At 44.0% G+C, this 23,172-nt stretch overlaps 1 protein-coding gene across 1 annotated transcript in view; it reads left to right on the top strand.

Annotated features, from left to right (window-relative positions):
- LOC144768574 (coronin-1A-like) overlaps positions 1-23,172 on the top strand; it is a 272,005-nt gene that overhangs the window by 113,079 nt on the left and 135,754 nt on the right. Inside the window, exon 3 of the mRNA XM_078652351.1 lies at positions 17,744-17,866. Coding sequence (XP_078508477.1) covers positions 17,744-17,866 — 123 coding nt within the window. The remainder of the gene's footprint in view (positions 1-17,743; positions 17,867-23,172) is intronic.

The following is a 23,172-nucleotide window of genomic DNA, read 5'->3' as shown; positions in this document are numbered from 1 at the left end:
CCGTCATGTATGTTTGTGAGAGGGCTGTTGGTATGTTTGGTGTGACACTTGGCAGGTGTGCTTGTGACAACATGGGTAGTGCTGGCCTGAGTAAGAAAGTGAGGAAGTCATCATTAGTGTGCCCATGATGAGAGAGAACATGTCACGGTGATTGTTTCATGTGTGTGGCTGTTTAGTGGTGTATCTGTTAAATGTGTGCGAAGTCGTTGTTTTTTAACCAGTCGGTGGTTTTTGCAATTTTGTGAGTTTGAGTTGCAGTGCTTTGTGTTTAGTGTGTGTTGTATGTGTTTGCAGTGTGCCTCGCAGAAAGCTCGAGCTATGGTCTGCAATGCGCATCTATAGTTTGCAACATCCCCCTCTCTCCCCTGGGGAGATTTGAAACAGTAAAACTTAATTGTGTATTTACTTGCTTTGAGGAAGAGGAAGATGGTGGGAAAGACACAGATAACAAGTGGTCCTAAATATATATCACTTCTGAAAAAAAAGCTGCATTTGTGACTAAATTATAATGCGGGAACAACACAAACGATGATAACACTACTTGCTGTTGATCCAGCACTCCTGTTTTTGGTGCTTTTTCAGCATGAAATGTGTCCTCGTATCCAAAATGGACGTGAGGACACGTTTTGTGCTAAATGCTGTATTTGCATTTGCACAGTTTTGAGTAATTTTGCATAATTGTGAGTAATTATACAAAAGCCTATTTTACACACCCCAATTTTTTACTAGACCAGCCCTGTCAGGTGACCATGTTCCCCTAAAAGTAATTCCTTCTTTCTTTACAAAGGATGCAGCCTTTCCCTTTAGCCTTCTACCGTTATCTATTCCCTACTCTGAAAAAGTTGTGATGGAAAATTGATGGTTTCATTTTATGATTCACCGCTTACAAACTTCACCAGCCGCCACTGGATTCAGTACCAATCCTAGCATACGGTGCATCTGCAGGGTTCATAAAAACAACATCCCAAATATTTCTATTTTGATATCTGTTCATTCAGCTTGATTTTTAAGTAATGTAATGTCTTTCTCTATGTTATTGTTAGTTACTGCATGTTGTACATTAATGGAAATCTGTACTTTAAAATGGGCACGATGAAGTGAAGTATTACGTAAATTGTTCTTAGTGAACTTGTCTGTTATCAGGAAGCTTGTCATGTCCTGGAGTATGTGAAAATACCCGATATGTGAACATGTCACCTGTTGTATATAAAATAATACAAACATAAAAACATAGCACCCGATATGTGCACCTGTCACCTTGGGGCAGCATCTGCAGGCTGCAATTACCATCACACTATGTGCAGATCTTGTGGATAGAATCGCATATGGCTGTGCTGCGTTTAAATCTTTGTGTCAACATAGCACCCGATATGTGCACCTGTCACCTTGGGGCAGCATCTGCAGGCTGCAAGTACCATCACACTATGTGCAGATCTTGTGGATAGAATCGCATATGGCTGTGCTGCGTTTAAATCTTTGCGTAAACATAGCACCCGATATGTGCACCTGACACCTTGGGGCAGCATCTGCCGGCTGCAAGTACCATCACACTATGTGCAGATCTTGTGGATAGAATCGCATATGGCTGTGCTGCGTTTAAATCTTTGTGTCAACATAGCACCCGATATGTGCACCTGTCACCTTGGGGCAGCATCTGCAGGCTGGAAGTACCATCACACTATGTGCAGATCTTGTGGATAGAATCGCATATGGCTGTGCTGCGTTTAAATCTTTGCGTCAACATAGCACCCGATATGTGCACCTGTCACCTTGGGGCAGCATCTGCAGGCTGCAAGTACCATCACACTATGTGCAGATCTTGTGGATAGAATCGCATATGGCTGTGCTGCGTTTAAATCTTTGTGTCAACATAGCACCCGATATGTGCACCTGTCACCTTGGGGCAGCATCTGCAGGCTGCAATTACCATCACACTATGTGCATATCTTGTGGATAGAATCGGCTGTAATAATCGCATAAATCGCATAAATCGCATAAATCGCATAAATCGCATAAATCTTGTGTATGTGCTGAGCATTTTGCAGTGCTGCGTTTAAAAGTGCTGCTTTTAAATGTTGTTAGGAATTTTGCAGTGCTGCGTTTAAAAGTGCTGCGTTTAAATGTTGTAAGCATTTTGCAGTGCTGCGTTTAAAAGTGCTGCATTTAAATGTTGCAGCATCTGCAGGCTGCAATTACCATCGCACGTGTAGAGGCCTTTAAAGTGCACGAGGCCTGTGGCATGCGTTGTAATTGCATGCAATGTTAATGCCATCGCGCCGTTGTAACATGCGTAGTAGACGCCTGCGATGTCAACGATCCTGCGATGTAAATATCGCGGTGCGATGGCACCGCGATGTATTGACACCAATGTAATTGGTGTTCCCCATGGCACACACTAGGCAGCCTTTTACAAAATGTTCCATTGGTTTATCAGAGGCCATCTCCAGAAATGCTCTCCCTTCCTGCACTGTCCAAATACCTCTCATGAGCCAACTGCTACACCTTCCGTCTCATTCGCCCTGGCATCATGCGCACTGCCGCTCACTACCACCTTGTATACATGGTCAGTTAATCAGCCATATGCTTGTAGATGCCTTTTCCACCTCTACTTTACTTTCTTTAGGCCATCGTTCCTACATATATTTACACACAATCATTAGGTAACTATCCTTCCTCAACTCTTCTATTTTCCACAACCTACACTCCATTAGACGCATTCTACATAGTACCTACACAGTACACGTGTACTCCCATACAGCTTTTAGTGCATCATCACTGACACTATTTTTAATAACAACAGTGGTCCCATGCAAGAGGAATGAAAGAAAGCAATCAATATAGACACAATGGAGACTATATTAAGTTGTTTGACTTGTCCAGCCGGACAGAGGTCAAGAATTTTTACTATATAATTACCAAATCACAAAAGATACCTTCACATTTCATTTAGAGTAGGGCACAAGCCTGTACCCTAACGCTTACAGATTGGCATAGTGAAAAGGTAGTCAAGAAACAGAGAAAGATATTTAGGCAGAAGCTAAGGATTTCTGTCAATGAAACAATATCAGAAATTCAATTCACACCATTACAAACATATCACATTAGGTATACATTTCATTGTATATGGTGTTATAAAAGGTTGACGGCGTTTCGATCCCATTTACAAAATCAAAGGGATCAATCATCAGGACAAAGTGTTTGCCTAAACAATATAAGCCACAATAGCCATGGAGCTTGCACTGAGAAATAGGTCAGGCAGAATTGGGTGGGAAGGTGGGTGTCATCACGGCATCGATTCCGGACTGGGTTAATATCACAGCCGGCCAGGGCTCAGAATTGTGTAAATTGTAGCGCGGGATGGGCGAAAAATCCAGGCATCATCCTAGATTGAGACCACAATCAGAGCCGGAAAGTCAGTTGGGCTTCCCCGTGATAAGGGACTATAGGTTACGCGCCAGCGGAGCGCTTGGTCGCGTTTCAGGGAGCCGTATTTACGCAATTCTGAGCCCTGGCCGGCTGTGATATTAACCCAGTCCGGAATCAATGCCGTGATGACACCCACCTTCCCATCCAATTCTGCCTGACCTATTTCTCAGTGCAAGCTCCATGGCTATTGTGGCTTATATTGTTTAGGCAAACACTTTGTCCTGATGATGATCCCTTTGATTTTGTACATGGGATCGAAACGCCGTCGACCTTTTATAACACCATATACAATGAAATGTATACCTAATGTGATATGTTTGTAATGGTGTGAATTGAATTTCTGATATTGTTTCATTGACAGAAATCCTTAGCTTCTGCCTAAATATCTTTCTCTGTTTCTTGACTACCTTTTCACTATGCCAATCTGTAAGCGTTAGGGTACAGGCTTGTGCCCTACTCTAAATAAAATGTGAAGGTATCTTTTGTGATTTGGTAATTATATAGTAAAAATTCTTGACCTCTGTCCGGCTGGACAAGTCATACAACTTAATATAGTCTCCATTGTGTCTATATTGATTGCTTTCTTTCATTCCTCTTGCATGGGACCACTGTTGTTATTAAAAATATGTTCCCCGAGGTCCTGTGCTGACTCGTATGGGTGCCCTTGTTGTGTTAGATTCATCACTGACACTAGGCATGGGCAAGCGTGATAAACAGGTGCTTATCCAATTTTTATTACTGAGGACATGTTACAGTTTCAAGTTGAAATCATGGAGACGATATTGCCATTTACATAGCCCCCTTTTGGACAAAAAATCATCTTTTTTAAAGATATTTGACTGCATTGCAATATGTTTGTATTAACTGTGATGTATGTACTGTTTATGCACCGGAAACAATGCAAAATAAAGTTTGTCAGACTGAAGAGACTTAATGAAAGGTTTATGATCGGTAAGAAGAACTGGTTTTGTTTCACATAATTACATCTGGAAATGGCACAGACCCCACCAACAGGCCAGAGCTTCTTTTTCTATTGCAGAGTGAGTGGATTCTGCACTCCCTTTCGCTCGTGACACAAACTCCAGAATTTCTTCACGCCCTTCTTCTAGTACAGAGGTCTTCAAACTGTGGGGCGCGCCTCCCTTGGGGGCCGTGGCTTTGTTCCTAGGGGGGGCGCAAATGACTGTGTAAATACTTGTAAATGAAGATGGACTGGAAGTGCGACTTTCTTTATTTATCGCGTTTCCAGGCTGTCTTCATGTGCAACCAGAAGGTAACAGTGGTGTAGCTAGAGCTTGTGGTGCCCGGGGCTATTCCTCAGATTGCCGCCCCTGGGGGGGTTGCTGGGGAAAAAGGACAGCACGCAATTGAAAGAGGTCCGAGAGACACGTTGTATAGCCGCTAATAGTTACCTTGATCATACAAGTTACATACACTTTCATGACACGGTCCAAGGCTACACAGTTGAATACACAGGTGACCGGTAGTACTAAGGAGAACACACAGACTGCATGATCTATCTGGGGACTCAGAAAAACCACATGTGACATGAGGTGTGATGAGAAGGCAGGGTACAGTGCTGTATGGTAATTGTTACTTCAATGCTGCACACTGGAGAACTAAATGTCAGCCTTGGATACATGGAGAATGTGAGAAAGGACAATTGTAAGAGCACTTTTCAAAAACTTCAAATAAATAAGAGTTATTGGAACCTGAAGATTACTACAATAACAGTAAATTGGCTTTTTTGCAAATGAAATAATATATTCTATAATTACTCACAGAGTGCTCTGGTTATCGACCTTGAAAGGATGAAAGGCTAAGATCCACTTTACTGTGATTCAAACTTCTGACCTGCAGGTAAAACTAGAGGTCTTAACTTGCTGGGCCATCTTGCTGGCTGCTGATGTATTACCACTCCTCCACCCACTCCTTCCGCATCGTAGTGCAAAGTGTACACATTTTGAAACATAACTAATCAGTCCAGAAGGAAGTGTGGAGGAGCTATTCAGTTTCACAGTCCTGCAGCTTTTATATTACCAAAGAGAGAGAACTCGCAGATTTACCCCACCTTCAGGGGCTGGAGCCTATTTATGCTGCTAAATTAACTGGGGTAAGATGCCGGTGTTAGTCAGAGATTCCAACTTCAGTCTAAAATGGTTTTGGATATTCGTGCCAAAGAGGAGAGAAAGAGTTGCTCTGCTGCAGAAGACGCAGGGTCTGCGCCACTAAAACATTTTAGAAATGCAGTGCTCTTACCTCACGAGCGGGCGGTGGGGAGGGCAAAAGTTTATGCATCATCCAAATTTCACAGGCACTTTTGTAAAATGCGAGGCCTTTTTACAAAAGTGCTGATATTGTGATTTTTTTTTTTGCAATCATGACATCCTGAAGGGTTTGATTTACACCTTAAACAATAAGAATGCTAAATCTATTCATCGATTTCTTTGAAACGGTACATGCAATTCATCCCGAAAGTTTCCAACAGACAGTTTATGTGGCATTTAATCGTTTTTCTATGAAATCACATACAACCCTGTGGAGCAGGTAGGCACAGACTATGTCTGGTGCTTTGAAGAGACAGCCATTGTCCCTTGGTGCTGTGTATCTGTGAAAGCATGCAGAACTTCCACAGATCGGACCCAATGATGGCTCTCTGTGATCTCTTTTCCAAGCAATCACCTGCTCACACACAATCACCTGCTCACTCCCACGCAATCACCAGGCCTCGGGTCATCTACTGCATGCATTAGCTAGGCTGTAAACAGTGGAGGTCTGTAGCTAATCAGTTCATGGACTGTCCAGTGTAGCACACTTGAAAAACGATTTCAAGATGGTATGCACCTACCACATGTTTACTGCAGATTGTGTAACGTCATGCTGAATGGTTGCTAGATATCACAGCTCAACACTGACACACAGGTTCACCATAAACCCATGGCAAGTTTAATTCAAGAAACTAAAGAAGCTATAAACATACACCCTCCTTCACCCCCACTCAGTGGAGTGAGAATACGTAAGCACATTGGAACAACTGTGCCTATAGCAGAACTCACAAAACTTGTGTACTTTGACATCACTTACTTCTTGCGCCCGGTGTTCTCAGAAAGTGCCGTGGACCCTTCCTCTGGGCTCTGCTTTGCCCTGCCTGTAGACAAGGTCCCCAATCAATTAACTGCTTCAAGCCTAGGGCGGGACATCGCTTTACCTCTCGCAGATTTGTATTGTGTCGCTCTGCCTGCAGCTCCGTCGGCCTGCCACCACTTGACGCCTCCGCTCGGCACGCAGAAGCTTGTGCGATGTCGTGGGCCTATGCTAGGGTAGTGGTGGCGTGCGTGCAGGCAGCAAGTACAAGCAGCAGGTGGCAGTGCGCAGGTGCTTGGACTTTAAACAGGAACGCGCCCACGGCACTGGTGGCCCGTTGCGGCGGCATTTATAATTTATTTGGGGACACTGTGTCAGTGTCCCCAAATAAATTATAAAGGCCGCCGCAACAGGCCACCAGTGCCGCGTGGCCGCCGCCCCAAAAATAGTGCCGCCTGGGGCGGACAGCCCCCCACCACCCTCCGCCCCTAGCTACGCCCCTGGCAGGTAAAGGTCATATAAAACAATGGCAACTGTTATTCTTCGTGCCATGGTGGTGGGTTCAAAGACGTGGCTAAAAAGAAAGAGAACATCGTTTCCTGGAAGTATTTGGTGGTTATTTAACAATTAGCCAGCTGTATATAAAATAATGAACATAGCGTAAACGAAAAATAAATACAAATTAAAGTAGTCCTTTGAAACGCTTTCTTTAATATTATCAAACCTCAATACATTAATGTGATCACTATAGTTGTCTGTGAAACCAGGGAATCAGACAGTTGAATCCTGCTTGGCATAGTGTGGAATCCTGACTTTTGTATTTGCAATTCTGTGAAGTTTCAGCCTGTAACATAAAGCACTTTGAATAAGCAAATCATTATTTAAATTTTTTATTATACACTGTATAAGCAAGGCTGCTGGATATATGTGCAGGAAAGGATGAAATTATGTGGCAGGGTTGACTAAATTATGCGGTGGGAAAAAAGCCAACACAAGTGGCTTAACACAGTACTTTTTGTGATAGTGTTCCTTCAATATTTTATAAATTTTACACATGCTGGCACTGTGTGGGCAGATGTTTCACCTCGTTAATGCCAGATTAACACCCAAATTCAGCAATAAGCATCAGAAAGCTGACTGTCAACCTTTGCGAGGAGTCTTTCACTGCGTGGCAACATGTGTTGTTGTCTTTTTATAATTTTTTTATCCATTTGAGCTAGAAACAGATTTTTGTTTCTTAAACTCTATAGAATATGCAGCAGATGGTCAATTATGCGGCATATTGATTTTAAATGGCCATCACTACAATAAGTGCAGCAGGTGCAGTGGCACCAGGGCAGTACACACCAATTGCGTCTGTATTACTAGCATAATGGTGGATGGGAATTCTTTTTTGCCTGGTAAGCATTAGGGCCTTATTACCCTTGTAGCACAGGGAACAGGTGCAAAGTAACATGTGGCAAGATGTGGGATTTACTCCCTTTTCTTTTCAACACAAAGGAGCAGACAACCTCCTCACGCCTAGGAGTGATGGGCCAGTGGAGAGAGTGGGCATAGTAGTAGATATCATTTGTACCACAGATGCAGTTGCATGGGGGCCAGGGGTGTGATGCGTCAAATAAACCCCAATTAGGTTTGTTTTACTGTCTTTTCTTGATTATGTTGGGGCCCACTATTGTTACCATTGTTTTGCAAGTGTTGCTTTGGGACTCGGACCAATGGCCCAAGAGAAGAGAAAACAGGAGACACATTTGCTTAGGCCTCAGAGAGATGACAGAGTGGGGAAAGGGGCAAGATGGAGGCCACTTTTTCAACAAGGGGTAGAGAAGAACGCCACTTCACAAAGCAGTTGATCTCATTACTAAAGTAGATGCAGTGGCCCTAGTGCCCAGGAGTGACAGGCCCACTGCATAAAAATGATGACTGCCTTCATTTATAAAAGAGGATTGTAGGCTTTTCTTCCTAGCATTAGAGGTGGGGGCATTTTTGCTGCAAAGTGGTGGACAATATGTCAGAGCTCATTTTATTCTGAAAGGGACAGCGAATCTTTTCCAAGATTGGAGTGATGGCCATGCATAGTGAGGAAGAGGTGAACGGGGCACATCACACAGTCTGCTACTCAAGTCTACAGCTATCATTAGTGCTACATGTGCAGTTGCATTGGGTCTCAGGAGTATGAGGGGCTCACAACACCCCAAGTATCAGAAGTTGTGTTATTGCATGATATATGGCCATATATATATATATATATAAATATATATATATATATAAATATATATAAATAAAAGCTTTTTGAGTGATCTGCCCGTTGTCCTGGTCTGCTCGATATTACCTGATACTTCTTTCTTCTTGAGTCTATCCCTAGCGCCGGGAAACCCACTGCGGGTAGCTGTTGCGCGTTACAAGTTAAATAAATAAATAAATAAATAAAATATATTTGCTCTTTTACAGAGTCACATTAAGTGTGGATCATCAGTTACAGAAAAAGTACTCCTGAAATGGTAATCCCACCCCTTGCACTAGTCCTGGATCTTTCCGCTACTCCAAGTACTGACAAAGTTTTGGAGGGGGCCTGGCTTGAAAACATTTTGCTAGGGGGGGCGCACAGCAAAAAAGTTTGAAGACCTCTGTTCTAGTAGAACTACACCCAACCCACAAACACTAGCGTCTGTCATCACTATGTTCTTTCCGTTGGTATCAAGATGTTTTAAGGGTTTTACCTGCACAGCCCATTCTTTTAATCGTTTAAAAGCTTTACTCATTCCACACAGTCTTCTCATTTTTTTGTAATAACCGGCTCAGTGGAGCTCAGGTGTTAGCAAAATACGACATATATGGTGCATAAAATTCAGTCAAACCTAAGAAAGTCCTCCACTGCTAATTATTCTCTTAACTAAGGGCCTCCCTGATTGCCATCAATTAGCACTCCCTAAGTTCAGTGGATGTAGCAGATATCCTGGGATCTTTGTAATTAACTGCATCCACTTCTGTCCTTTGTTTCTCTTTCTTTAACCCCTCCCATGCTGGTGACGGAACCGCTCCGTCACCAGCCTCAGTCGCGCTGTGCTGGTGACGGAGCGGTTCCGTCACGGCCCGCTCGGCGCGCCTGCGGGGTGCTGATTTCACGCCTGCGCGGTGCGCTCTATTAAGCGGGCAGGGCCGTGACGGAACCGCTCCGTCACAAGCACAGCGCGCCCGAGGCTCGTGACGGAGCGGTTCCATCATGAGCATGGGAGCGCCGCGCGGCCCCCCCTCCCCCCTAGCGCTGCGGCGGAATTGCCGCTGCAGCGAAGGGGTTAATGCCACACCATTGTATTTAGCAATAGACAATACTCCTCATCGTATGCTTTTACAAACACTCGCCCTGAAAATAAGTCACACCCATATCATCATAGAATAAGATGTGCATGACTCTTTGGAAGACAGCTGACATCAACCTGAAAGGCATCCTTTAGTATCTGAAAGCTCCCCAAGGAGTAACAAAAAAGTTAAATGGCTCAACTTTAGATGTAGTTCCACCAGGTGGTAGGGTGATGACATGTTAAACATGATGAACACTGTAGCCCTCCGGAGTAGTGTCATTATTTCCGTGATGTTGGGTAGCAGACACTGAGCCAGCTATATATTTTTGTTTAGGTCACACAATCCGAAACATGTTTTTAGTTCACCACTCATCTTGCATATCGAGACCACCAGAGACAACCACTCATCATCTCCATTCTCTTCAATGACTTCATGTTCCTAAAATATCTTTAACTCTTTCCATAAATCCCCGTGCTCTCATTTTGTGCGCACTTGGCGTGGCTCTCCCACTTTGTGCAAACAAGGCATGACTCTGTTGTTGAGTCTTACTTTGTGGGCAAAGTCTTCTCTAATTTCTTCAGCAAAAAAAAAAAACCCTTAGGGAATTTCCATCCCCAATTGTCTTCAGACATTTAGCTGATCTCTCTAGAACACATTATTTGATCTGGATGGGTGTGGTCCAAAGATATGTTCAGATTTTTCTGCTCTCCCAACAGCACAGCACATCCCTTATGCCATAAATAGTTGCTTCGTCAGTGCTGTTGCCTTTAAAGCACCCTTTCCCTTGAAACTATCCAACCAACTCGTTCAACTTTTCCCCACTTTCAAACATTTGTACTTTAGATTTAGACAAGGTCACATTCTTTAACTTTGAAACTCTTCCCCACCTATTAAAGTGCACAGCTATCCTACCTACTTCTACATCTTCAACTTTCACTACACAATTCATTTTCCACTATGGAGTATGGATTTCCTTCTGTTCAAGGATAGGTTTTTAGCTGGAACCGAACCACTCCAGTACAAAATCTATGCTTTAATACTTTTCCCACTTGGTATGTGTACTGTACAGTGGAGCACGCATGCAAAGTTGAAAACATTAATTTTAAAGCTTCCTGCAAAGGTACGCCTGCCTCAAGGAGTTGAAGCGTTTTGGCGCAACTACCAGTCTACAAATGTTAGTAGAAGGGATTTCATCAAAATCCATGGGCGGTTGCATAGGAACACCCCTTTGACGCAAAGTACTGTGCTTTACTCCAGTCAACTTTCCAATGCAAATCCTGATTTGCGTTGGAAAGTAAATATCACCACACCACTTTGCGCAGGGTTTGCTTTACAAAAGTAATGCAAACCCGGTATAAAGTGTTCATAAATCTGGGCACTCTCATGGAAGTCGATGTAGGGAATAAATGTTTGTTACATTTCATACACCTGAAGCATAATATGTATGCCGACAGATTCCTTCGCAAAGTGCATAGTCCATCAGGAAGAATTCATCTGTTCCTTGGACCAACATGTCTAACCTGAGGCCTATCTCCCTCCTACCATTCTTAGGGAAAATTATTGAAAAACACACCAACAAGCACCTATCCACCTACTTGGAACAGTCTGGTAGCCTTGACCGATCCCAATCAGGCTTTAGGCCAAAATTTAGTACAGAAACGGCCTTGCTGTCGGTAACGGACGATCTGCGGCTGTACCAGGACAGGGGTTACTCTGTTGTCCTGGTACTGCTAGATTTATCGGCAGCGTTCGATACGATTTCCCACACTATTCTGATCGAACGACTGTCCAGGAGTGGAATCGGCGGTAGGGCACTGGACTGGATCAGGAGCTTCCTCTCCAACCGCACCCAATCTGTCAGCATGGGTGAGTTCAGGTCGGAAGAGGTTAACATCACCAAGGGAGTACCACAGGGCTCTTGCCTGAGCCCTACTTTATTTAACACCTATGTGGCTCCCTTGGCAGATGTTACCAGAGCTTTTGGGTTCTACCCGGTGTCCTACGCTGACGACACGCAGCTGCTCTTCCCCTTTAAACACCTTTCCCCGGAAACAATACAATCTTTTTCCGATGGGATGAAGGCAGTTGCTAGGTGGATGTCCTCCAACCTCCTTCAATGTAACGTTGGAAAAACGGAGGTGATGCTCTTCGGGGAAGCTAGGATTCAATGGTCCCCCGACTGGTGGCCTTCAGACTTGGGTCAAGCTCCTGAGCCCAAAACAGTAATCAAGAGTTTGGGAGTCACACTGGAACCGGAGCTGACCATGAAGCACAATGTTAACATCACTGTGGGATCCTGTTTCCATGCGATTGGTCTGCTCCGTAGGATTTTTCCTTTCCTACCGGACTCCCACAGGAAAACCTTAGTTCAAGCTCTGGTCATGAGCAGACTTGATTATTGTAACGGTCTCCTGGCAGGTGCAAATGAGGAGGTTCTAGACCGCCTACAGGTGGTACAAAATACCGCAGCTAGGCTGGTGTTAAATGTACCTCCTAGATCCCCCTCCAAACCACTACTTCAAAAACTACATTGGCTATCAATACGCCAACGTGTGAAGTTCAAGACCTGCTGCGTTATCCACAAGGGACTTAATCAATTGGGACCAGAGTATTTGGCGAGCAAGTTTGTTCCTTACGCCCCTACTCGTTCCCTCAGATCCAGTGACCAGCTGTTACTGAATGTTCCTAGGATAACCAAAACCAGACTAGGTGGTAGGGCCTTGTCGGTAGTAGGTCCTAGTCTTTGGAACTCCCTCCCACTTTCACTAAGACAATGCCATAACCACCTCCAATTCAGAAAATGTTTGAAAACCTTTCTGTTTGGTTTAGTTTAGTTGTTTACTTTCTGGACCCTGAACACTCTCTTTTAATTGAAATGCTCCTTTGTCAGTTGCGATACTGGTTGTCAACAGCGCGGAGATACTCCTTCGGGAGTCGATTCATAGCGCTATAAAAACTCGCAAATAAATAAATAGTATTGCATAAATAAGTCTTGCTCGCATGTTTGGACATCTGTTTCCCTATAACTGTACATCAAACCATTGTGTGGTATGCGCCTACCTTGAATAAATTAAATTCAATGGCAGCCTGCCTGCCTGCAGGTAGTGGTGAGGGGAAACATCCTTTATAACGCAACTTTTACCACGCAGTGCCTTTACGATGCAACTTTTACAACGCAAACCATTACAACGCATTGCGCTGGGGGGCGCTCTAGGATAGGGAATAAGTTTAATTTACTGTCCAACACCTTCCCTAGTGTCCACGGGGACTGGAGTTGGAATGGTAAATTAAACTATTCACTATCCAGCGCCCCAAAGCACTATGCGTTGTAATGGTATTCGTTGTAAATACCGCGTTGTAAAGGCATGCGATGTAAAAGTATGCGTTGTAACGTCATACATCCAGTGGTGAGGGCACTGACGGTTACAGAGAGAGCCTCTTGTGTGATTAATGCGTGACGCAACAGGACCTCACTTATCCCACCCTAATGGTGGCTGGACGTGGTGAAGTGCATGCCAGTGTTCGACCTACATCAGCAGAGTGTGTAAGCAGAGACTGATGGGCCGGCGTAGAGTATTCCACAATCAATGACAAAGTTGAAGGGAAAGGTTGACGGGAACGCTGCTAAATAGTCCACACATACAGGAAGCTCTAGCGCCATGCAGCTGAGTGGTCAGAATTTGGCTATGATGCACAGGGTGATTTCGCTTCTCTGAAACAGGTGTGTTTTCAGGGGCGGCTCCTCCGTTTGAGCAGAGGAGGGTCTCCCCACTGGTTAGACAACCCCTCCATGACCCAGAATTGAAACATAAAATTGTAATAACGTCGGTTTATTATCATATTATTTTTTAATATAACCATGTCCGGGCGCTCGTGTCAGGACGGGGGCGGCCCGCTGCTGAGTGACAGCAGCATGGAGTAGGGTGGGCTGCCTCAGCACTCTTCAAAGTGTGCATGTCTTTTTGGCCAGGCATCATTCTACGGCCAGCCAGACATGCGCACTTTGAAACCACTAACCCAGCTGCCCGGAGACAGCTTGGTTAGAGTAAGCGCAGGGCTCCAGGGTCCTTGGGAGTGGGGAGTGAGGCTGCTCTCTCCAATCAGGGCTCTGCTCTCACAGCATGAGAGCAGCACCAGGATTGGTTAAGGAACTTCTCAAGGGATCATACTGCAGGAGAGAGACGTGCAGCGCGGACGGGGTTGGAGTTGGACATGTCCTAGGTAAGTGTTTTTTATTTTTTATATTCACCCACCACCCATTTGCTTGCCTCACCACTCCCAATAGATGCCAGCCGCCACTGGGTGTTCAGGAACAGATTGCTCAGTTTTGGAACCTACCCAGTAGTTGCTGGTAAATACTGAACGAAATGCAATGCAAATCTGTAAGATGAAGTAGTTTAATCTTGTAAGCAAAGTAGTCATTTAGGTCCATACATAGCAGCCAATGGGCTGCAACTTCCTTTCTAGAATGAATCACTGTTTCAACACACAAGCCCACATTCCTAATAGATACCCAAAGATGTTGCCTTTGAAAAAGAAAAATTTGGATGGTTTCAAAAGAGCTAAAGACCCACCTTTTCAAAGCACACAGCATCTCAACGCCATAGGACTCACCAATCCAGAAAGCCTAAACCAAGCTAATGTTTACACTTTACAAATACCCATCAATATACCTGCGTATGTGCATGATACCCGTCTTTCAAAACTGAAACAAATTAGCTTTGAAGACAACCTCTTGAAGACATGTATTTCTTTTAGCACTTCCAAGAGCTGTCTCTTCACTCCTCCAGGTCAGACAGGTTGTTGTCACGCAGAGTACCGCAAGGCTCTTTCCTGGGGCCTGTTCTCTTTAACATCTGTGTTCTCCTATTGTCTGCCCAAACTGGATCATTTGGATACCACATTACATCTTATGCCGATGACACAAAATGAATCATCCAACAGGACTCTGATGCTAAACCCTCCTTTGCACATCCTAAGAAGCTGGTTGGCGGCTGTCCATCAGCGGGTGAGTCACAATTATTTAAAGCTCAATGCCAACATATCTGAGCTATTGCTCTTGGACACTTACGTCTCTCATTGCAATGACGACTTGTGGATGCCATGCACCAGAGCTTTTCCGATGCAGAAAATATCACTTGGAGCAATACTAGACCAGGAAGTTTCCCTAAATGCTCCAGTCAAGTCATCAACAAATGCTTGTTTTTACACCCTTTGCTAGCAAAATGCATGCTACAGTGGTAGCTGTGTGCTGCCTACAATTGATGGCTGATGAAAACCTCTATATGGGGCTACATAATGACCTACTAGCAGCCCTCCAAGAGGGTCAGAATTGTGTGGCCAGGTTAATGCAAAGACTTCGCAAATTCACCAAATTTGACTGTGCGGAGGCACAGAGGAAGTTGCACTGAAAGGCGATAGATAAGGGAGCGCAATATAGTACCCTGCATGGCACATAGATCTTTTTTTTAGACTCAAAAACCAGAAGTGTCCAAACTGCTGCAAATGTACATTCCCCACCACAATCACCAGTGAGGATTTCCACTTCTACTTCCCTTCCACCGGTTTAAAAGAAATCATGTTGAAGGACGTTCTTTTCAATATCTAGTCCAGAACTTGTGAAACAGTCTCCTCCTTGAGGTAATGAAAGTAAGAAACTAAGGTGGCTTCTTATAAACTTCACTTACTAAGCAGCTTAAACTGACCATCCCCACTGCTGTCCCCTCCGCAGTGCAAGCCCTTGTGCTTACTCATCCAGACTGGCTTATGGCTCCGTTGTTACTACTTGGGGCATTAGAACTCAGGTCAGTAAAACGCAGGGAAGTACTGCACATATCATCAATCAATCAATCAATCACGTATCATTTTTGGCCTATTTACAGCACGGTACTTTACCACACAGGTATTTCTTTTAATTATATATTTTAAAGACATTTATGGGTGTTTAGGGTTAAGGGATTCTTTTTAGGGTTCTAGCTGGGTTGAGGTACAGGGTGATAAGAGTTTTTGAGGTTCAGGGGTGGGTACAGGAAAAGGTGTTTAGGGTTCAGGGGCGGGTAGAGGTAAAGGAAGGTAATGGGTTTTTAGGGTTCAGGGAGGTAGGACATTTGCTTGTTAGTCAGATTGGCGTGGCAAATCTTGTGTTATTTTAAACTAATGCAAGGGCTTAATCTTTTCTTCTCCGGGGATTTCATAAGAAATTAGAAGCGGGCTGAGTTGCTGTCTCCCACATGCCTTGTAAAGGGAGTCTTTGTTGGCCTCTCCCGTAGATCCTTCGTATTGGAATTGGACACAGGCTTCACAGATATCGGAGAGGGCCTGGGACATCTTTGTTTTTTGCTTTGTTTCTTTGGTTGTACCCTTATGCCTTTGGGTAGCAGGGCTTTTTTTTAAAGTGCTATGTGACATGTAGAAGGGGATGCCACGAAAGCGGTCATCTATTGAGGTTTATCTTTGTATTTTTAAAATTTTCATCAAGTCTTCTTGTCACCTTAAAGTGGAAATTAATGGGACTTGTCTGGATCACAGGCTGACTGTCCAGGTCCTTCCTGGGGGTCTCTACTCTCTTGGAAAGTTCTGCCCCATTGTGCAATAATTCGAAGTTATGGCTCAGTCCTCTGGCCTGCACTTCCGTAGGTGGCCACTCATGGTGCACAGGGTGAGTTTTATTACTTACTCGGGCCTTTGTTCTCCCTTAGGTCAGAACACTTCCAGATGTGGGTGGTACAGAGGCCACTACCATGCCAGATCATTCCTGAACCAGAGCACTAGCAACCCAGGACCAGTTTCGTCCTAGGTAGGGTTCATCAGCCAGGTATAGTTTGGTTCAAGTGAGATGTGGTCCTGAGCGATTACTAGTGGCTGAGGGCAGGCCTGGCCTGGTAGTTCGGGCTGGTATTTTCCAATTGCATCAAGGTCAAGACTGGTTTGCATATGAATAGTTCCAAACTGAGGCGGCATGGTATACATAGTAACAATAGACTGAGATGTGGCCTAGGTGATTACCAGTGGCTGAGATTAATTCAAGCATCCCACCCATCACTTTTTTGTATGCTTCAGTGTGGCATCCTAGGAGGGACGAGGGTGCCCAGATGTGGGTCCGGTGCACACTTTGCCACTAGAATCAAACTATACCTGATTGGTAAGCAGTGATTAGGGCAAAACTGGTCATGTGTTCTGGTCATGTGTTCTGGTTCAGGGAGTACCAGGCCTGGCCGTTCAGGCTGGACTGTTTCCTTTGGAGCAGGGTCATGACTAAGTTGTATATGGCTGTGTCCAACATGAGGTGGCATGGTTGCAAAATAACGATGGTCTGGGATGTACTCCAATTAATTCCCAATGGCTGAGATTAATTCAAGCATTCCATCCATCATTCTTTTGTATAATTCAGTTAACCCCCTCTAAGCCAGCTGATTTCCCTGGTTATGAGTTCTGATCATACGATCCACTGAGAATTTGAGCGTACCCTTAACACCTGTAATCCTCACTGAGCTTCTCATGTCCACACCTCTAATCAACATTGTGACCACTCGTTGACAGTAATTTTATGTTCCTCATGCCGTTGTCCGACAGGATCTTTCAGGTCTATAACATCCTCAGGAACCTTCAATAAATCTCTGCTCAGTCTCCTTTAGTCTGTGTTTTCCATTTTCCCCCATTAAGGTTTCATTCATATTTTAAAGGTTATTTGTATTACCACTAATTGTTTTTAAACTTCAAGTAACTTTCTGCCATATTCTCTGTGTTTCAAATGGATTCAAAATAACTTTAACTGATTTTCCTTAAATCGTTTTCTCACTTTTGGCAACAGTAATTCTGGGAAAAGATGCACATGTTCCTTAATCTCCTTCTGTTGTTTGCTGCCATGTGATCTATAAACAAGTTACATTATTAATGATAATGCTCTCGATTTTGTTTTCTCTCGCCGCAGACAGGACGCCTGGATAAATCCCAGCCTGTGGTGTGTGGCCACACAGGCCCAGTCCTTGACATTGAATGGTGCCCTCACAATGACAACGTCATCGCCAGTGGTTCAGAGGACTGCAGCGTCATGGTGAGTTTATGATGCCAGTGTGGGGCAGCAGGACGACCAACAATGCGACCAGAACATTATGCCACTAATCATCTATTCATCAGTCAGCTGTTTCAATGGGCGTGGGGTGTCCTTGTAACTTGCATGTAGATATTTCTGCTCCCTTCCACCATTTCAGTAGTGTTGCATGAAACCCAATTGTAATGTGTATTCAGAATCAGAATAAGATTTTTTTTATTGTTGAATTAATAAAAATCCTTACAATAGCAAAGGTACAGTTGGCCTAAATACACATAACAAATGTCATTAAATTGCTAAAACAATAGTTAATATCAAAGTTAAAAAAAGGTTAAAACTTTGTCGGGTCCCGTCGCGAACGTCATAAGGGAGTAGCCTCAGACAATATGTAACAGGATCATGCACGTACCTGTAGCTGCTTTCCAATCTTAATCATAAATGTAAGACCCCTACAAGTCAGGATTGGTGATGAACCTCCCAGAGAGATAAACGGTTAAGGGGGGGTCCGAGGGGAAAAAATTATTATAGACCTACTGGTACCTAGTCCCCCAACTAGACACTAAAACACACGGAAGGTACAGAAGGTCTCAGAAATACAGAGGGAGAGAAAAGAAAATAGCAAATCTCTCTATTGGGACCTAATAGTGTCCTCTTTACATGCCCAGAATACACAGTTAATCTGGAAACAACCAAGAAAACAAAAACAAGAGAAGATGCACAAGGAGAGGAAAAAGATACCCATCAGCCCACTCATAAGTGGAATCTCGTCATCTGGGTATATGTTGGTAAATGGTGTCCTCTAGGGTCTGCCTTGGAAACAATCCATAGGACTGCCTAGTGATGGACCCAGAACATTTCACCAACAGATGACAGTATATGAGCGGGAGGGGTTGAGGTTGCAGTGCTCAAAGAAAAAGAAGAAGAAAAGGAAAATAATCCAAGTGATTCTAAAAATACCTACGATGATGTCATGAAATACTTTATTAGGGCTGACCATCAAAGTGGTATGGTTAAAAACAGTATGCTGATAGCATGTAAGGAATTGCTACCCACCAATGTTGTTATTCGGTCAACATGTTTCAGCCTCAAGGGCTTTCGTCAGGACCTATGGTGCTACTGCAACACTTACTTAAGTGATGTGAAAGTGGGATCTACATCTGCTTTCCAAACTGAAAAGAGTGTATCTTCTCCCTTATTGTGGGGAGAGAAAACCTCACCTCACCTGGCCACTGCTCAGGAAGAAAGGGAGGCCACGCACTCTCCGTCGTTGCCTCGGAGTGAAAACTGAGCCTCCCCCTCGGCTCAGTTTTCACTCCGAGGCAACGACGGAGAGTGCGTGGCCTCCCTTTCTTCCTGAGCAGTGGCCAGGTGAGGTGAGGTTTTCTCTCCCCACAATAAGGGAGAAGATACACTCTTTTCAGTTTGGAAAGCAGATGTAGATCCCACTTTCACATCACTTAAGTAAGTGTTGCAGTAGCACCATAGGTCCTGACGAAAGCCCTTGAGGCTGAAACATGTTGACCGAATAACAACATTGGTGGGTAGCAATTCCTTACATGCTATCAGCATACTGTTTTTAACCATACCACTTTGATGGTCAGCCCTAATAAAGTATTTCATGACATCATCGTAGGTATTTTTAGAATCACTTGGATTATTTTCCTTTTCTTCTTCTTTTTCTTTGAGCACTGCAACCTCAACCCCTCCCGCTCATATACTGTCATCTGTTGGTGAAATGTTCTGGGTCCATCACTAGGCAGTCCTATGGATTGTTTCCAAGGCAGACCCTAGAGGACACCATTTACCAACATATACCCAGATGACGAGATTCCACTTATGAGTGGGCTGATGGGTATCTTTTTCCTCTCCTTGTGCATCTTCTCTTGTTTTTGTTTTCTTGGTTGTTTCCAGATTAACTGTGTATTCTGATGAACCTCCCAGCCAAATTATAACGGCCTGGTGACATGTTCTTATGTTCATTTTGTTTAATATGTCCCGTAAAAACTGTTTTCTGGCTACCATGAGGAGTGGGCACACACAAAATAAGTGAATTAAAGATTCGTTTTGGTAACCGCAGAGTCTACATTTTGGGCATGTGTATTCATTTCTAACGATATACGCTGGTCCTATCCCCTGATTGCGAAAAACGACGTGTGTGGAGGAAGGAAATCAGAGTGAAACCTTTTTTAAATGGAGCGTATTCATATCTCTTGGCATGAGCTCGAGTTCCAATGCACAGTACCACTTCTTAGTGTGTAAAATGCCTTACAGCAGGTAAACACTCATAATCACATTTTGGTGCTTTCAGCCCCATGCCCTGCTCTCTTTTTCTGCAATTCCCCAGCACATGGAAGAAGTGCACTGACCCTTTACGGACAGTATTATTATCAATTGTAGGAAGCTGGCCTTTTATATTACATACCAAAATAAGATATATTATGCCAAGAGTCCAGGTATTCCCTAATAAGTGGACACAGGTTTGCCCTAGCAATCCTAAGGTGCTCCTCCAGGGGGTAGTGTGGTCGAGCAGCACTAGGCTTATCTGAGAGGAGTATTAGACATCAACAAATACACACAATAGTCATTGACACCAATTTATAAAAATGACACATATCTTTATATATGGTTAGGCACCAGAATCAATCCAATCAGTAAGTTTTGCAAGAGAAATACTTTTGCGTTTAAACAGTCGACAGTGTATTTTTTCAAAATCAGCAGCATTAACTGCCACTCGCTAGTTAAACATCATGTGGAAGTCTTTGATTTATTGTCCGAGCACCTGCTAGATATTCTATTCTTAACGGAATCTTGACTTTCTCAAGATTCAGTGGCCATTCCCGCTCTGGCCCTGCCCCCAGGCTTTATTATGAAGAACGAGGATAGAGGGTCATTGAGAGGTGGCGGAATTGCTATAATCTATAAAGATGCTACACCTGCAGTTTCACCAAGGAAAGTATCCAGGAGTGCGAAAGCGCCTTTTTTTGGACTAGCTCTAACAGCCAATTTCATGTTTTCTGGATTATTGATTTATTGCCCCCAGGGGCCGTCTATAAATTTTTTAGAGAAGCAATAGCTAACATGGTGAGCAGTTTAGCACTCAAGTCAGCCAATTTTACTATTATTGGCGACTTAAATCTGCACCTGGAGTCTAATAATGAACCTGACAGCCACGATTTCTTAAATGACATGGCGGCTTGCCAACTCCTCCAATTGGTCTCACGCCCCACTCATGAGGCGGGACATCTTCTAGACCCTGTACTGTCCAACATTTTGCTTCCACAGGCCCCGATATCTTTACCGATGGCCTGGACTGACCATAACTTTATTATTTTTTCATTGCACCTTGCTGGTCCTTAAACGCTCGGTTCCTCGCAATCTGGTGTATAAATGCCCTTGGCAGAAACTTGATTACTCCTCCCTTCGAGACACTCTTGCCATCTCTCAGCCTATGTTGTCCGCAGGCATAGAGAGTTCTGGCGATTGCTTTGGAATATTGGATTGATCATGCCTTGGATAAGTGCATCCCTGCTAAATGAACCCATCAGAAGAAAGCCCTGCCGCATGCATGGTTTGATAAGACTCTTACCACTGTTAGGAAATACTGTAAAGTACTTGAGCGTACTTGGAGACGCATTTACAATCCCTCAGCCAAACTTGAATATACAAAGGCCAGGATAGTTTACCATAAACAGATACGGAAAGCCCATGTCGCACATCTTGAAAACAAAATTAATACCAGTAATAACCCCTGCAAAACAATGTTTGCATTGTTAAAGGATATGGTGAAGTCACCTCAGACAGCAGGCAACACTATTGTGTCTAATGCTCAATGTGAAACTTTGGCCATTAGTTTCATCCATAAAGTGGTGGGCATCTAAGACTGTTTTCAATCAAAGAGTTAGGCTATGTGCTAATGAAGGGAGCTCTGCTTGGCAGTGATACTCAATCCCTCTCTACCTTCCCACCTATTCTGATGGAAGACCTTCAGGCCCTGTTCACCAAAATAAAGTCAGGGTATCCTTATAATCCCCTCAAACCGGAACTCTTCGTCAAAATCGAGAAATGTCTACTTCCTAGATGCCTGGAACTTATTAACCTTTGCCTAAGAACAGCACAGCTGCTGCAAGCCTGGAAACATGCGAAGGTCATCCCGCTACTGAAGAAACCGTCACTAGATGCCTCTAGGCTGTAGAACTATCGTCCGACCTCCTTGCTTCCGTTCCTGGCAAAAACTACGGAGTCACATTTGAATACCATATTAACGCAATATCTGGAATACCATTGCATATTGGATTCCTCTCAAAATGGTTTCAGGCACTGAGTCAGCTCTACTGACAGTTACGGAGTAACTCAGAGCTTGTCTGGATGAGGGCAGTACAGCTGCACTCATTCTGTTGGACCTTAGTGCCGCCTTTGATACGGTCTCGCACAACATCCTGCTTCATCGCCTGCAGGAGATCAGCATTACTGGTAGTGACCTTGCCTGGTTCACTTCCTTTTTGTCTGACAGGTCCTTTCAGGTTATTGCCCCCCCCTTTCACTCTCAGAAACACCCACTCTGTTGCGGCGTTCCGCAGGGGTTCGCATTATGCCCGACACTGTTTAATGTCTATATTCGACCACTGGCCTTGTTGGCCAAAACCCAAAATATCTTTCTGGTGTCATACACAGATGACACGCAGCTGATCCTATCCTAAGGATCCTAGCCAGGATGCTGCCAAATTTCGAGATGATCTATCTGCCATAGCCATCTGGATGGAAATTAACTGTATCCAAAACAGAGATCTTCCTATTTGGCAGAGACTCTCACCTCTGTAGACAAAAGTGGTGGCCGTTGATGCTTGGTACTCCCCTGGTGCCCAAAACCATTGTAAGAAAACCTGAATGTTTGGTTCGAAAATGCCCTCTCCTTTGAGGACCATGATAAATCCATCGTAAGGAAAGACAAGGGAACCCTACTCACAATGGAACCAGGGTAATTAAGTATTCTAAGAAAAAACAGTGGTTCCGTGGGAATAGATACTCAATAATGAATTTAAAGAACACTTTCATTGCACCAACTGGAGGACTGACGGATGCGGTCCTACACCGGATAAAACATAAAAGAAATCACTCGGAAACACGCGGTCATTGCCACTGCATACCCATTTTGGGCAAAGGAAACAACGTGTTGCAGATAGGAACCCTACATCACATTGAATTGGTGTTTCTATAAATAAAAGGACAGCCACTGTGCATTCCACTGGAATTGCTAGACTCACGCCCTTACTAGGGAACCCCGCTAGGTTACCTAGTGAGTAACTTTTAAT

Source organism: Lissotriton helveticus, chromosome 7, assembly GCF_964261635.1.
Source record: "Lissotriton helveticus chromosome 7, aLisHel1.1, whole genome shotgun sequence".
Taxonomy (NCBI): domain Eukaryota; kingdom Metazoa; phylum Chordata; class Amphibia; order Caudata; family Salamandridae; genus Lissotriton; species Lissotriton helveticus.
Note: the sequence above shows the minus strand (reverse complement) of the source record. Positions and strands in the feature narration are given on the sequence as shown.